Consider the following 17,149-nt stretch of genomic DNA (forward strand, 5'->3'; position numbering starts at 1 on the left):
GTTTGGAAAGGGATGTGAGAGTCACGCCCTATTCAATCGTGTTGGGTTGACGGGTTAATGAGTTTCGGATTGACGGATTAGCGTATTGAGATTCTTCAACCCAAACCCAAACCCAACCAAATATTTACTCGTGTCAACCCATTTAAACTCGTGTCGTGTCGGGTTGTGTTTCGGGTCAACCCATTTTACTTTCGTATACGAATATGAACAATACCTATTGACTTAATAATTAATTACTTATATTCATTTAAAAGTTGTTAATAGTTTTTGATAGATCTAATTGTTTTTGTGTATTTAACTCTAATTCCCAATTAACAAATTTATATTCACATATTTAGCTCAAGATAAGAATAAACAAATGAAAATAGCCAGAGAATGGACGGTTTGAACTAATAAAATATAAATGTTGAAAGTAAAAAGTAGACAAAGTAGTTTAAAAAGAAATTCATTTTACTTTTTAAAGTTAATTGATATATGAAAAATTAAAAATCTAAGTATTTAACTTCAAATTTTAAAATTTATTATCTAAAATCTAAATATCAACTTCTCTAAAATTCTTAAACGGGTTAACAGGTGAACCTACTTTTTAACGGTTCGGGTTCGGGTTTACCTGTTTTTTAAACGTGCCGGGTTCGGGTTGACCTGTTTAAGAAAACGGCTCGTGTCAGCGACCCAAAACCTATATTTTCCGTGTCGTGTTTCGGGTTGTGTCAAGAATTGACACCCCTAGGCAAGATCTATGCGAGTCGTATAACTTTTCCATACAAAACAATTTTGTACATTTGTCAAACATTCGATGACTAGGGTTTCATACGACTCATATATTTCTATACGAGCAACATGCAGGTTGCTTAGATTGAAATATGGATATTTAGTCTAGACCATAGGTTATATTGAAGACAAACTTAAATTTAATTGATTGTATTTATTTATTTGAATTGTTTTGTTGTATTTGATTATTGTGTGTACATTTGAATTAAAATAATTAATTAGATATTGTCACATTTTATTTATAATAGTATCTTCGAGCTGTAAGCAATCGGATTACGCCCCGGCATTTCCGCCTTAGGTTGGGGTGTGACATTAAGGCCATGTAGATATCTTGTTTTGTTTTAATAGTATAGTAAGAAGATTAGCATTAGGATTAAAACTAATTGATTAATTATGTGGAAATTATAAGCCTGGAAAGCGGATGACTTGGAACATTAGGTGGACACTTTAGGAGAAGGACAAGTGGACAAATTGGTTCCTTTAATATATTAGTTGGATTCTTCACAAAAATCTATTAAACACTAAAATATATATCATACCTGATAATTGCAAACGATGAACAGATTTGATGTTGCTTGGATTATGAAACCAACAAATCATGAATAACCGGTTATAGATGAGACGAAGAATCTGGTTACAAAGTTATGAGTTATGAACGAAGCATGTGCCTTTTAAAGAAGAAACCATGAACAATTTAAACCTAGTAAAATTTAATAAGTTTTTTTAATTATAACAATATTTAGAATAATTAATATCATAATTACATTAATAAGTTATAAAAATATAAAAGTCAATATCATTGATTAAATATTTATTGTGAATATGTGGAAATTAGATTTATGGAATGTTGATGACATGGAAGCCTATGTGGACAACCTAGGTGAACGACATGCGGACAAAATTATGTTGCTTTAATATATTAGTTAGATTAGATTCTTCACAAAATTGATTAAACACTAAAATATAAATCATACTTGATAATTTCAAACGATGAACAGATTTGATGTTGTTTGAATTATGAAACCGACAAATCATGAATAACCGGTTATAGATGAGGCGAAGAATCTGGTTACAAACGATGGGGAGCGTTATGAGTTTTGAACGAAGCATGTGCCTTTTAAAGAAGAAACGATGAACAATTTAAACCTAGTAAATTTATGAAGTTTTTTTAATTCTAACAATATTTAGAATAATTAATATAATAATAACATTAATAAGTTACAAAAATATAAAAGTCAATATCATTGATTAAATATTTATTGTGAATATGTGGAAATTAGATTTATGGAAGGTTGATGACATGGAAGCCTATGTGGACAACCTAGGTGAACGACATGCGGACAAAATTATGTTGTTTTAATATATTAGTTAGATTTAAATCATTTGAAAGGAAATAGTTGGTTATGATTCTATAAAACATTAATTAGTGAGGTTATGATTCTAAAAAATATTAATTAGTGAATCATGTGGCAATTCTAGAGATGAAAACCTTGTAAACTTATGTGGACATCCTATTTAAAGCCATGTAGATATCTTGTTTTGCTCTAATAGTATAGTAAGAAGATTAGCATTAGGATTAAAATTAATTGATTAATTATGTGGAAATTATAAGCATGGAAAGTGGATGACTTGGAACATTAGGTGGACACCCTAGGAGAAGGACAAGTGAACAAATTGGTTTTCCTTTAATATATTAGTTAGATTCTTTACAAAAATCTATTAAACACTAAAATATATATCATACCTGATAATTGCAAACGATGAACAAATTTGATGTTGCTTGGATTATGAAACCAACAAATCATGAATAACCGGTTATAGATGAGACGAAGTATCTAGTTACAAACGATGGGGAACGTTATGAGTTTTGAACGAAGCATGTGCCTTTTAAAGAAGAAACGATGAACAATTTAAACATAGTAAATTTAATAAGTTTTTTAATTCTAACAATAATTACATTAATAAGTTACAAAAATATAAAAGTCAATATCATTGATTAAAATTTTATTGTGAATATATGAAAATTAGATTTGTGAAAGGTTGATGACATGGAAGCATATGTGAACAACCTAGGTGAAGGAAATGTGGACAAAATTATGTTGATTTAATTGTTTGATTACCTATTTTCTCTTATTTACTCACAACCATTTCTAAAATATATTAAAAAAAAAATTAGGGTGCTACAATAACTTTTCTAATATATAGAAAAATCACGACATCTTTTTATTCTCCATTCACAACATCTTAAACCACTCCTTATATTAATAAAAACATCACTCACAAAATATAGTAGATGAATTGTGAATGCTCTTATACTTCCAATTATCAGCCATACCTTTTTATATATATCTTTGTAATAAAATTAAACTGAACGAATATGAGTCTAAGTAATAAAATTCGAATATCTCACCACATCCAAATAGGTTAAATATCAAATCTCATATCATCAATAACAATGAGAACAACAAGATGACTGACCAACAACCAACAAATAGTAAGCTTTTCCTAGTATTTAGTCGTCAGAAAGAACGTAATGGAATATAAACGTACGATTAATATCAAAACAAAGTAGTTCGTTATTCATTTACACTAGTATCTAAACGTACGATTAATACGAAAACAAAGTAGATCGTAATTCACTTACACCAGTATCTATGACTCTTATATAATAAAACAATTGTAAAAATATCTAAAAAAAAGCTGTTTGTTGCCTCTCGAATTTCTAGTTTGTTTAAGAATAATTAGTAATTTTCTAAAAACTTTATGTGCCTATACAAGTAGAATAGACCAATACAAGTCCTATATGCATGCATGAGTCATATAGGGCCGGTCAACATCACTAACAAGATCGTCGAAGTTAGTCAAATTCGCCAAAACAAAATCACCCTTTTGAACATCGCCTCATGTGTCGGATTCATCACCTACAAACCCATGATTTTAGACTTCGAAAACCTTGTCCTCCCCATACCAGCTTGCGCCGCCCCGAACTATCGACCTTGAGTATTTTGAAGTACATATTTAAAACACCAAATAATAATCTCAATTACAAAATAATGACGATCATTGAGAAAGCTCGTAATCCATGACCGTCACCGAGAACAAGAAGCTCATATTCATTAACAATAAACTTACTAAACACCCACTTAACTGAAACTTTTAACAACCATCCACATTAGGTAGCAACAGTTTTATTCGCAACAAACTATGAATGACACTTGTTATTTTAGAAAGTTATGGACTAATCATGTAATATGAGTAAACCTAAATACATGTAATAAAAAGTATTTGAAAGTCTAACCCGGATTTGGGTTCGACCCGGAAACTTCATTTCCCCCCTATAAATCCAAAGCAGCTTTAGAAAATTAGGGTTTTAGAAGGCGCCGAACTCGTATCGTATATTGAAAGCATACCAATTTCCATCGACATTGATTTACGACGTCAACTCTCCGCTGTTCCGATCCTTCCTCAGCCAGAAAGGAGGCTCTTCGGATAAGAGGTATGTTTTGTTTCGTTCAATTTGACCTAGGGTTTGTATATTGTACTGTTTGTTGATGACGTAAGTTGTATTATGCGATTTGAGCATTTGCTTATTGGTTTGTTTGTTATTTGATTCATATGGAGTGGTTGTAATGATTCTTATTGATTGTTCTTAATAGGAGTTTGTAATTTATAGTTTGGGTTCGACTGCGCTTGATTTTCGTAGGGGTATCCGCTTGTTTTGACCGGTTGAGAGCTCGAGCTTGGCCCGTTTTGACTGACGAGAGCTCGACTGGGCTCTAGGTCTGCTTGTTTTGACTGACGAGAGCTTGGGTCATTTTGACTGTCGAGAGCTAGAGCTAGGCTCGTTTTGACTTACAAGAGCTCGAGCTTGGCTTGTTTTGCCTTACGAGAGCTCGAGCTCGGCTTGTTTTGCCGTACGAGAGCTCGAGCTCAGCTTGTTTTGGCATATGAGAGTTCGAGCTCGGCTTGTTTTGATGTACGAGAGTTTGAGCTCGGCTCTTGAGTTGTTTTTTCAAGCTCGGACTCAGCTCATTAATTATTTATAATTAATTTATAAACGTTTTTAAAAATTTATATATTTTGAGAAAAAACTTTGGTTGTGCAGTGTGAAATGAATGCATAGAAGTCCAAAAGAACTTAAACTTAAAAATACACAAGGCTTGTTGTTAAGGCTCGACAAGCTTAAACGAACATTCCATATAATACTCAAGCTCTGGCTCGATAACTAAATGAGCTTTTCGAAAAAGCTTGGCTCGTTTCGAACTTTTTATCAATCCGAGTTCGGCTAGCTCACAAGCACCTCGGCTTGTTTGCATACCTAGGTTTTTGTTCTGATTTCAGTATGTATGACCTTGGATGTCCTTGTTTCATGTAGTGAATTAGCTTATTATTGATTGATGTTTGTTTGGTTAATTGATAGGTGCATTGATGATTGAAATGCTTATATTAGGTATGAATTTGTGAATTCTGAATGAGAATATGTGAAGTGAATTTGATTAGATATAGAACTATGATGATGTGTCTTGATTATTGGCATGATTTACATTAAGATGAAGAAGAGAATTAGAGAAGTAGAAAGACAACAGGTCAATGTTTTCACAGAGAAACATATGTCACTTTTGGATACTTGTCTTCCTTTTGCTTTGAAGTATACTCTAATTAATGTTCAAACCATAGTTGGCTTTATATAAGCTTCTATAAGCATCAATAATGATGCAACTATATAGGCATTACTCAAGTAATCAAACAGTTTGCAAGTCTTGATTACTTTTTCCTTTGGAGAAAACCAACAGCAAAACTGGTTATATTATAGGGTTATGGTTGATTCACTGTCGTTAGGGATTTGTTGTTATGGCCGTTTAGTGATTCTTTCATTCGTTCTTCATATATGTGATTGACCTTATTATGGTCTTTTAGGTGCACCTAACTATAAATAGCTTGATACAATTATTAACAGTGTGTATCAAGCTAAAATCATAACCTTTAAATGTATACAACTTGTAAAATTTATCATCTTATGTACCACGTGGCCTGAATATGGTTACTTGATCAAAGGGTAACCAATTGGTTCAAGCTACCTGTGAAGGCTGTGCCACATAACCAATTTTCTTGTTTTAAAGATAATAATTTTAGTAAGCAATTTTCAAGCTACCAGTGCGACGTCAGCAATTTCTTGTTTTAAAGATAATAGTTAACTGTTTTTATTATTAGTTGTGTGCCTAATTTGCTGTTCACTTTTGCAGGAAAACTGAGGAGCAAAGACCAAAAGAGCACAAGCCGAAAGCTAATGAAAACAAACCTGTCATGAACGAGTAATGATCTTTTATCTACTAGACACATGTAAGGTGTTGTTTTTTTTTTGTTATCCATTCAGCTGTTATGGAGTCCTTATCATTGTTAGATTCTTATTTCTGTTGATTTTCTTTAAGTAATGTTGGATAATGGCATAATGTCGTTTAAAAGTATTTTGTTGGTTTGAAATTCTGAAAGCATTAAAAGTACTGTGTTGGTTTGAAATTCTTAAAGATAATGATGCTGCTAATGAAAACATAACCTAAATGATTTGTTTGATACAATGGTTTGTGGATGTTTAACAATGCAGACATTTTAATTGCAAGATAACCATATCATGCAATCATTGTATCTGTGAAATGTGAATAGCTGTTTGTTCTTAGAAGCTGTTCTTTATTAAAGAAATAATGTTCAACGTGCTTTATCTGAGGTTCTGATTGCCAATCAACATTATGTTCCGGCTTTTTTTTAATGATGAAGTGATGAGAAAGTGGTCAAATTTTTTGTAATGTAAAGGTCAAAGGTTTCTAATTATTGCCCTTTGTGGTGGATTGGTGGTGATAGAATAACAATATTGTTTTTATTATTTGTGTTTTTTTCAAATGCTAGATAATTGTTCTCTCAAATTAATAATAGTAAAAAAAACGAGAAAAACAAGTTTTTGTTTTATTTTTTTAATCTTTTGTGTTCATGTCAGCATCGGAATGTCACATGGATGATTAATATAGGCCACATGGATGATAAATACAATACAATTTTACGTTTGGGGTACTAAATATCAGAATATTAAAGGTAGTACATGTACCATTTTAAGAAAAAGGTAAAAGTACAATTTTATTGTGTGACCTTAACTATGTAATAAATAGCTGCATAATCTATAAAATTGTAGTTCGATCAAAACCCATGTTACCTTTATAATTGGTTTGTTTTCGAAGGACATTTTGTTTTAAACTAGTACTGTATACATGTAGAGGTTTCAACTGATCTATTAAAAATGGATCAACTTGAGATGCCATATTAGAAAGTTCTAGTTTTTGTAATGATATGTAACAATACATTTTTCATAATCTAAAGATAGATGGAGTGAATGAGTTTTATATGTAAAGATTCACATCATATCAATGGATTTTTGAACCCAACATCAACTCCAACCGGGTATCTCGCCACAAGCATGATCGGGTCAAGTTTCAGTCTCGTTTACAACTTTGTAGGTTCTGGAGATCAAGAATGAGGGTTACCATCGGATAATTATATACCGTCACCACAAAGGCTTCCAACACAACCAATTACCACAGAGCATAACCACGACCATGTAATAATCGAAATACCACACGTCAACCTATGATAAACAATATCTCTACTATGACAGATTGACAGTAAGGGGTTCATTTACGACAACGAACCACTTTGTGAGAAGACACCATCTACCTATAAGGTAAATGATCATACACATTTACTATTGCCTAGTATAATATATAGGAGTCAACTCTCATGCCGGTGGTTAATTACAAGCATAAGCCTACATAGCGAGACTAGCAGTGTTCCTTGTGTGCATGCAGGGTTTGAAAACGTTGTTTCGGCATTATTGAATCGTATTTCTTTTGAGTGATAAGTTATAACACCTTAAACTATTAACATTAATAACTAACAAAGAAAATTTGATAATGAAGTAAGTTATTGTGTCTATTTGATGTGGTAAGGTCAAAGAAAAACAAATCATGACCATATTAGTGGGGATCTTTCTGCTTTCATAAACATGGATGATACTGAGAAGCTTTTTCCATGGTCAGAGATTGAAAATGAAATACAAAAAAAGTTGAAGATTAGAGTAACTAAATGGGTAAAAGAAGTATGTGATGTGAATTCACACTCAATGGAAAAGGTAAAAATGACAGACTGATGATGCTTTTCCGAAAAAAGGAAAATAAATAAATAAAAATAAAAAGATTGGAGTATATGTAAAACAAGAACAATGTAATTTACATAAATACCCCTGAACTAATCAATGGGAGGGTGTAACAAACAAGAGAAAGCAGGTTGGTCCCTTTAGGGTTGAAAAGTACTAAAACTACAAGAAGTGCACTTGATGAACCATAAGTGGTTTTTCCATGTGAAGGCCTTTAGTTTTGCCTTTTTACCTTGACCTCCTTCAATCACTTATTCCCTTTCTGTTGCAATATCCCCTCATTTATTCACTTTCCAACTTTGCCTTATAATAATTGAGGTTGTTATGAGGTCACAAATCTTCTTTTGTTTTTATGTTTTTGTACTATCAAGGAGTGTTGTATTTCATGTCAAAATTACAATTATGTGTCAAGGGTTTCGACTTTCGACACTCGGTCTACACAATCAATCCAATACGATTAAAGATCAAACAGAGCATGTAACCACGACCATGGACAACTATATTGGTAGCTTCACATACGTGTGACGCAGTGACGATTGATTTATAATAAATTGAGCAATCATACTTTGGTTGTAAGAAATGTGAATCCCCCTGCATGTCCTTGGAGAATTTGAGCTATTTTGTTAGGCGAAACAAGCTGCAATGTTAACCAATGAACACTCCTAAACCATTACACACTGCGGGTCAGTGACGGATCTAGAAATTTTAGCAAGTGGGTCTCAAAAAAATTTAGCCTAGAACGGGTCTGGTAAAACTAATAAAAAAGAAAAAATTTAAAATATTGTTACTCATTTTCCACAAAAGTCGGCCTTATATAAATGACAAAGTTAATCTAGAAGGCTCATTAATCTAGGATACCAAATTTAACAATAGCACTTTTATTGTTAATGTTCTTAATTTTGGACCTAACAGAGCAGTTAAAAAAAGCACATAACCCGCCAATAGTCTGCTAAACTAATTAAAATTATACTTGTTTCACACTTTATGCAACTATATAAATATGTTACTAGTCTTGGTTGTCAAAACTCATTTAGAATTTCACTTTAACTCAATAATAGCCAAATTCCCTAATTAAATAATTTTCTGAAGCCACTGATGTTTAAAAATAAAACTAGGTATACAACCAGTCGTGTTGCGGCGATGCAACAATGTAAATTCGGTCGGCATTGGTTAAGTTCGTTACAACACCGACACTAAATAAGGGAAAAAAAATGTAAACGTTCAAAATTGTATTGATTCACGTACAACTTATGATCAGAATGACACGAACTTGGTTACAATGTAGCTTATGATACAAATAATGTATTTAAAATAATGTTTACTTGATCGTTAAAATCCGGGCATTGTGGTGGTAAGTCGATGTGAATTCGGCGGTATCGGATATGCTCACTATTAGGGGTGAGCAGGAAACCGAATTAACCGAACCGAAACCGAATTAACTGAAAAAACCGAACCGAAGCATTAACCGACAGTTAATTTTTTGTTTTTTTTGAAAAACCGAAATTTCGGTTTCGGTTCGGTTTTCCATTTTTAAAAAACCGAAAAAATTGAACCGAACCGATATGTCTTTTTACTTAAATATTAATACAATTATATGTGTTTTTTTAAGATGTTATGACCGGAAACAAAACACCAAAAAGATCTACCGTTGATGGTGATAACGATTATGAAGATGATGAAGATTGGGAGTAAACTTTGAAGATGAAGAACGAAGAGGAACTAAACTTTTAATGTTTTTTAATTAAGAACTTTGTTAAATTTTAAACTCTAGTACTCTTGCAAGTTTGTATTCATTGGATTTCATGTAACAAATGCCTATTTTTGTGTTTTGAATCTAATATGCATTTTCATTATTTTGGATTTTTTTTGCAATGTTTACACACATAAAAAAAACCGATTGTAACCGAACCGAAACCGAAAAACCGAAAAACCACAAATCGAACGGTTTGTATATTCGAAAAACCGACTTTTCGGTTTCGGTTTCGGTTTTACCTAAAAACCGAACCGAACCGAACCGTGCTCACCCCTACTCACTATGGTTCCGAAAATAAACACAAATAATAAATTCTTTTAAGTTAAAAAATTTTAAAACAAATACAATGATAAAAAATCATAAAAATCATATACGAAAAGCCCACCACAGAAAACATCAAATAACCAAATGAGAAAATGAGAAAAAAGTAACAAAAAATGACTGCTTAATATAAAAATCATAAAAATCATATACGAAAAGCCCACCACAGAAAACATCAAATAACCAAATGAGAAAATGAGAAAAAAGTAACAAAAAATGACTGCTTAATGTGAGCCACGGAGCCTCGAAATTGAACTATAGCCTATGGCTAAACAAACAAATAAAACATCTATCAAGTCAGATTATTTAACTATCAAAATGATTTGCATAAATATAACTTAACTAACATAATATCCAAAAAAAATAATAATAATAATAATAATAATAATAATAATAATAATAATAATAAAAAAGACACTTATGGCACCGACATTTCAATATTTATCTATATAGATAGTTAACGTTTATAAAAGATTCAGACCACTTTAGGAATTCCAATTAATAGTAACCATTTAAGTTACATATTTTATAAAAAGAGAATTTAAACATTGTGAGGTTGTATGTAATGGTTAATGCTAAAGGTGTGTAAACCGGTTTAAGACCCAAAATGGTTTGGGTTGAAACTGGTTCGGTTTGGTTAAAAAATTTCAAAACCGGTTTATGATCGGTTTCGGTTCGGGTTGAAACCGGTTTTATGACATGTTACGATCGGTTTTGGTTCGGGTTTTGACTAGTTTTGGCCGGTTTCGGTTAGGTTAACCGGTTCCGAACCTACGAATTTAATTGGTTGGGTTAACCGGTTTGGAACTGGTTCCAAACCTACGAATTTAATTGGTCCCAAACCGATTTCAACATAATCGGTTTCAACCCGGTTCGGTTTTGGTTCTGGTTGAAACTTGTTTCTTGACAGGTTACGATCAGTTTCGGTTCAGTTAACCGATTTAGAACCGGTTTGTATAAAAAATTACAAACCGGTCCAATCCGGTTTCAACACAATCGGTTTCAACCCGGCTCGGTTTTGGTTCGGGTTTTGATCGGGTTTTGACCGGTTTTGGCCAATTTCGATTCGGTTTGGAACCAGTTTTGGTGGAGAAAATTACAAACAGGTTCCGAACCTACGATTTCAATCGGTTCCAAACCAGCTTCAACATAATTAGTTTTGGTTTGGTTAACCGGTTCTTTTGTACATCAGTATCACCTCTTTTTAGCCGAAAACACATGAAGTATGTCGCTTCAATTGTTACCTCTTCAGCCACATATGTCTTTATTGCATAAATGTCCATGCACATAAAGCCTCGTGGATGGTGTAAGAGCTTATTAAAGACGGTATGCACATAATAATAATAATAATAATAATAATAATAATAATAATAATAATAATAATTGAGTTTATGTGAGTTTATAAATCTTTTATTGCTTTAATAAAACACATAAGAAAACTTGGATATTTTGTGAATTTCTCTGATATGATTGATTAACGAATAACAATAAAATAGTTATTATATAAAATTCAGTTAAAGGAAAAAGTGAAAAACAATAAAAGGAAAGAAAAAGAAATATATTTTCCGAGTCAATAAATGTAAAAGAGCAAGACTTGTCGTACTCAAATCTCTCCCCTTTATTCACTTCTTCTTCTTCCTCCATTTTCTATAATAATAATAATTTACTCCATTATTCCTTCACCATAATAATAAGAACCAGCAATGGCACCAACAGATCATGACCTCACCACCACTTGCAGCAAGCTCAGCATCCCAACTGTCTTCTTCTTCTACGACATTATATCCTTCACTCTCTACCTCTCGTACGCCATCTTCTTCTCTCCATACATCTTCCGATTCATCTCGCCTCTTCTCTTACTTCTCTCCGTTGTCGCCTCCACTCTCCCACTATCAAAACTCGGATTCATTCAAACCACCCCGTCCAAGATGGATGACGATAACCAGTTTCCTCAGTTTGAAGACCTCGAGATTTATAAACTCGTGTTTGACGGCCCACCGCTGGTGTTAACTGACGGTGACGGAGAGGACGGACACGTGGCGGTGGCAGTTAGGGTTACGGAATCGGATGCGGAGAAGAGTAATTTGGAGAGTCTGTTTGAGGAATTGGATCGGTTTGAAGCTTCCACGAACAAATTACAGGCGCTGACGTCATCGGTTTCCGGTGAAGATCAGGAAACCGATGAGGATTTGTGGCGGTTGGATTCTTCTAGTAGCTTCGGCAGCTGTGGATCGACGACGGCAAGTTCGCCTGTCGAAGAAGTCGCCGGAGAGTTACAGAAGCTAGAGCTGATGACGTCACCATTTTCCGGCGAAGATAAAAAAACTGTGAAATCGAATTCAACGGCGCCGATTGAGATGAAGGATTACAAGACGACGTCGCATGTTCGTGAAGTGTTGAAGAGATTTGAGCCGGTGACGTCATCATTTTCCGGCGAGGATAAAAAATCCGTGAAATCATATTCGATGGTGACGTCATCAATTTCCGATCAAAAATCAATGACGGATAACAAAACGACGTCGCATGACCGCGGAGTATTTCAGAAATTACAGCCGGTGACGCCATCAGTTTCCGGCGAAGATCTGAAAACCGGAAAATCAAGTTCAACGGCGGCGATTGAGACGAAGAATAACAAAACGACGTCACATCAGAAATCATCTCCCGTGACGTCATCAATTTCCGGCGAAGGTATAAAAACCATCAAATCAAATTCAATGGTGACGCCATCAATTTCCGGCGTTAGATCACATTCAATGGTTCGAGAAGTATTCCGGAATTCATCGCCGGTGATGACGTCATCAATATCCGGCGAAGATAAAAGTTCCGTACAAAACTCACCTTTTGTGCAACTAAACTCATGGAGACTAGACTCTTCAACGAGCTTCGGGAGCTACGGATCGATGCGAAAAGAGAAAGAATGGAAACGGACGTTGGCATGCAAGTTATTTGAAGAAAGGAACAATTCAGAGGGTATGGATTCGCTTTGGGAGGCTTACGAAGACGATAACTTGAAGAAATCAAAGAATCGAAAGGAAGCCGCGGTTAATAATAATAAGAAGCACAAGAAGAAGAGTGAGTTTAAGTATTTTGATGATGGTGAAGATGATGAGGATGAGTTCATGAGTAATGGGCAGTTGTGTTGTTTGAAGGCATTGAAGTTGTCTACTGGGAAGATGAATTTGGGCATGGGGAAGCCTAATCTTGTGAAGATTTCTAAAGCTATTAAAGGCTTTGGTTGGTTGCATCATGTTGGGAGTAAACATGGTAGTGGTAAAAGACATTAGGTTTGATTATTTGTTTGTTGTTAATAGATTTTTTGTTCTTTCTTTGGGTTTGGTGTTTTGTTCTTCATTTGATTGATCTAATTTTTTGTTTATTTCTGCCCCTTTTGGTGTTTTTGGTAAGTTCATGTTTTAGTTTTAGTTATGTATATAAAATACTTATTAAAGTATAAAAAATGTCATGTTTTGAAATACAAAATATTGTATATATACTATGGCTGTCGGGAAGGTCTTGGCGTGGAAGAAAGGGAAACGTGCAGGGAGAAATGGAGGGAAAAAAAACCGGTTTGGATAGATGGGTTCGGGTGAAGAATGCGAGGCGGGAGGAGGAAGGGAGGGGGCCGTGAAGCACATGTCGTGAGGAGAGAGACTTCCGCCTGTGAGACACATGTGTTACTGTTGACTGTGCTTGAGTAAAAATAAAATAAAAACCAATTGCTACTTTATCAATGCCATTTACTTTTCGACCCGTCACATCGACTTACTTTACAAACGTAATGCGAATTTGCTTATACTCGACAATGTTATACACGTGAACATGTGAATGTGTAAACTAGTGAAGACACCAAGAGATGTCTTTTTTTATTGTGCTATGTTATTTCAGACATATTAACTGAAAATATGTTTCGTTGTGCATAAAACATTTTACGTGGGAACTAATAAAAATTTCTCTATAGGACTTCTATACAAAACAAGACAGTTTGGTTCCTTTTCATAATTTCGCGAACATGATTAACTACAAAACGTAAATACTACACATTCACATAGTAAATTACCTAAAACTAGTAGTAAATATTTAATAAACATAGTTGTAAAGGTTTTTTCTTAGGTGTCGGTAAGATATGAAGACAAGACGATGACTATTTGTTACGAATGTTACTCAATGATGTTTGTCTCTTATGGGCAGCATGCCTCTGCTGAATCCGTATCTTTGTTGGGTAAAATACAAGTCTTGTCCATTTAGATAAGGCGCCTTTTATCATTGTAATCATATTGTCAAAAACTTTTTTTTGTTCCGTAAAAGTATTTTATTGAATAAGAAATAACATATTTTGTATAAATTTTATTGATAACCATTTTTCGAACTTTAGTAATCCTGATGTCATCTAAAAACATCTAGACGGGATCAGAAAACATGCAATTGGAATAATTTTTATTTCCACACTTAAAAACCAACTAACATACACATACATGATTATTTTGATGATGAAGCATTTACATATAGATAAATATTATATATAGGGAAAATCTCATGGAATGGTAACCAACTTTCAAAAGTGTTCCAATTAGATCACTGATGCATATTTTCCCGAAATCGGGTCACTAAATCTTCAAATCAAGTCTCACCGATTTTTGTGTACGTCAAGAAAGAAATGGATGATAAGATGTGAGTGTTGGAATTTGCAATATATGTAGTTAAATTTAAAAATTTTAAAAAAACGTTAATTATATTAAAATTTAAAAATAAAAAATAAAATTCACGTCGCCACTCAACGTCAACTTCAAAAAAAAGATAAAAAGATTCCCTATGTGAAACAGAAAAGAAATTGGCTAAAAAACATGTTAAAACTTTTAATTTAATCAAACACGAAAGTTGAGCGATCTAATTATAACACCTTTTAAAGTTAAGTTACCTAATTGGAACATTTTTGAAAGTTGGTTAGTATTATATGAGTAAGTCTCTTTTGGCAGTTGTCTCACTGTTCATCAAATTAACCACTTAGCTTTTTACAACTATGCAAGGAATTCAGTTTCAGTTGAGAACAGTTACGAGAGATTTACAAATTTTGAAGCCATGTTTACAACTGATAGCATCACACTTATGTGATGTTGCTTTCATATACACGTGTTGTTTGTGCATAATTCATTTTAATGTCTACAGATTATATGTTTCAAAACAACTCTTCAAGCGTTGAGATTTGGAGTTCAACATTTTCTTTTCTTTCTTTTTTTTTTTGTTTAGTTTTTACTATTTTTGTTTAGACCACGCTATTATTTTCTAAAACTATAAAAATCGCAAAAACACTCTCGAATTGATGTCTATTGGTGACCTTATAATTTTTATTATTTTTATTATTGATGTCAAGTGTGTTTTTAATCCATTTTATAATTTATAGGTTTTAGTTTGATTTTGAACATGTTTAGCCCCTATATTTTAGCTAGTATTTAAAACACAACCTTTAACTTATTTTTATCACATTTTCTAGTTAACTAGGTTAACTGCTTGGCTTGCTAGGTTTGTTTGGCTTGCTAGGCATGCTTGGGTTGCTAGGTCTGTTTGGCTCACCAGGCCTGCTTGGCTCGCTAGGCATGCTTGGCTCGCTAGGCCTGCTTGGATTGATTACGAGGGGTAGCCAAAACCTTAATTTATTTATTATTTTTTTTTCGGTGTGTTACATCTCCACTCGCAGGTAATGTAACTGATTATACTATGAGTGTTTAGGTTTGAATTTGGCACTTGGTTTGAATATGTTTAGGTTTGAATTGAGCATTTGATTTGTGCATTGGGAAATTGTTTATACATAGGTTTGAATTGAGTACTTGAAAAATTGTTTAAATTCATAATTTTAGTGTAACACCCCGGCTAAAGGGGAAACGCCTGAGTGTGACGTACATATTGTTCAAAACACACGTAACACTATTAAGTAACAATATTATCATTAATTAATTTACAAGTCAAGTAAACAAGTTTGCAATAAGGAATACAAGGAAAATATAAATACAATAAACATTTTGACCATTTATTTTAGTAAACTAAGTCTAGTGTCTTCTCCAAGTATCATCCTCTAATGTTTGTATCTGTAGAATATGAATAAAATAACGTCAACTATATGAATAGTTGGTGAGTTCACACAGTTTGATATAAATACGTAAGAAAAATCGTACAATTCCATCAACAAGTGTAATCAAGCCAGAAAGGATCTAGATCTTACGATGACATCGATGCATTCGTTGATTTCGTATACGATTAGGATTGATTACGTTAACTGTGTGTACTGTGTGTGTTGAGAGTGAATTCGGACAGAGTAACGAGGTGGGAGAATAAATAATAAGAACTGTTACATTAAACATACCTTACAGGGGTATATATAGTGATGACCACATTTGTTAAGATATAACTTAACGAATGTGTCATTCGTTACATAAACTTAACGAATGAACATACTCATTCGTTAATACATTAAACTAAACGAATAGCCCTCATTCGTTATCTCATTCGTTAAGCAGGGTTAACGAATGAGCTTACAATTAATACGTATGTGTTACATTCATTACGGGGTAACGAATGTAACTTACAATAGAGCGAATGGGCTATACATTTACTAAAATGCCCTTTTACATTAAACCCCCTATAAACTAAGACAATTACATTAACAGACAAATAAAGACCAAGACGTACAAAACATGTATCAACAAACTCCATCTCGTCTCGAGCTCTTTATTCTTCAATGCTGGAACATCTTCGTCTTCCAGTCCACACAACTATGAATCTTGTATGCATAACAAACACGAAAAACCTTCTGAAACGTCATAGCAAGCTCGTAGTCGCTTACGTTAGCGAATCTGATCTGACTAGTAAATAATGCATCGTTGTTAGACTCAGATAAGTTAACAAGCTACATCGGATCAATCACACGAATAGTCTTCGTGTTTGACCCGGAACCAAATACAATAACTGCTTCACTCTTTTGATTATCTTAATACCAGTAGTTGAACGACGTGAACAGACTCTGAGGGAATGTCTTCATCGGAGCCCTCTTCATTGTCTTTGGCGGCTTCACCTGTAGGATCATCTTCCTCCAGCTAGTGCGCGGATCAATCTCT

General features: G+C 33.5%; 1 protein-coding gene across 1 annotated transcript; it reads left to right on the top strand.

Annotated features, from left to right (window-relative positions):
• Window positions 1–3,975: 3,975 nt before the first annotated feature.
• LOC143541868 (wound-induced basic protein-like) lies at window positions 3,976–6,180 on the top strand. The gene is made up of 3 exons (XM_077034569.1): window positions 3,976–4,017; window positions 4,149–4,267; window positions 6,015–6,180. Exons 1-3 carry the CDS (start codon window positions 3,976–3,978, stop codon window positions 6,085–6,087), a joined length of 234 nt encoding a protein of 77 aa, XP_076890684.1. The 3' UTR covers window positions 6,088–6,180.
• The last annotated feature ends 10,969 nt before the right edge of the window (window positions 6,181–17,149 follow it).

Source organism: Bidens hawaiensis, unplaced genomic scaffold (assembly GCF_021521415.1).
Source record: "Bidens hawaiensis isolate Kalapana, Puna unplaced genomic scaffold, B.hawaiensis_p1.1 tig00012684_1, whole genome shotgun sequence".
Lineage (NCBI taxonomy): Eukaryota > Viridiplantae > Streptophyta > Magnoliopsida > Asterales > Asteraceae > Bidens > Bidens hawaiensis.

Coding starts and splice junctions, on each gene's coding strand:
- LOC143541868 (XM_077034569.1), top strand. CDS start 3,976: ATGAATGACACTTGTTATTTTAGAAAGTTATGGACTAATCAT. Junction 4,018..4,148: donor GAAAGTTATGGACTAATCAT/GTAATATGAGTA, acceptor GGGTTTTAGAAG/GCGCCGAACTCGTATCGTAT. Junction 4,268..6,014: donor GGAGGCTCTTCGGATAAGAG/GTATGTTTTGTT, acceptor TCACTTTTGCAG/GAAAACTGAGGAGCAAAGAC.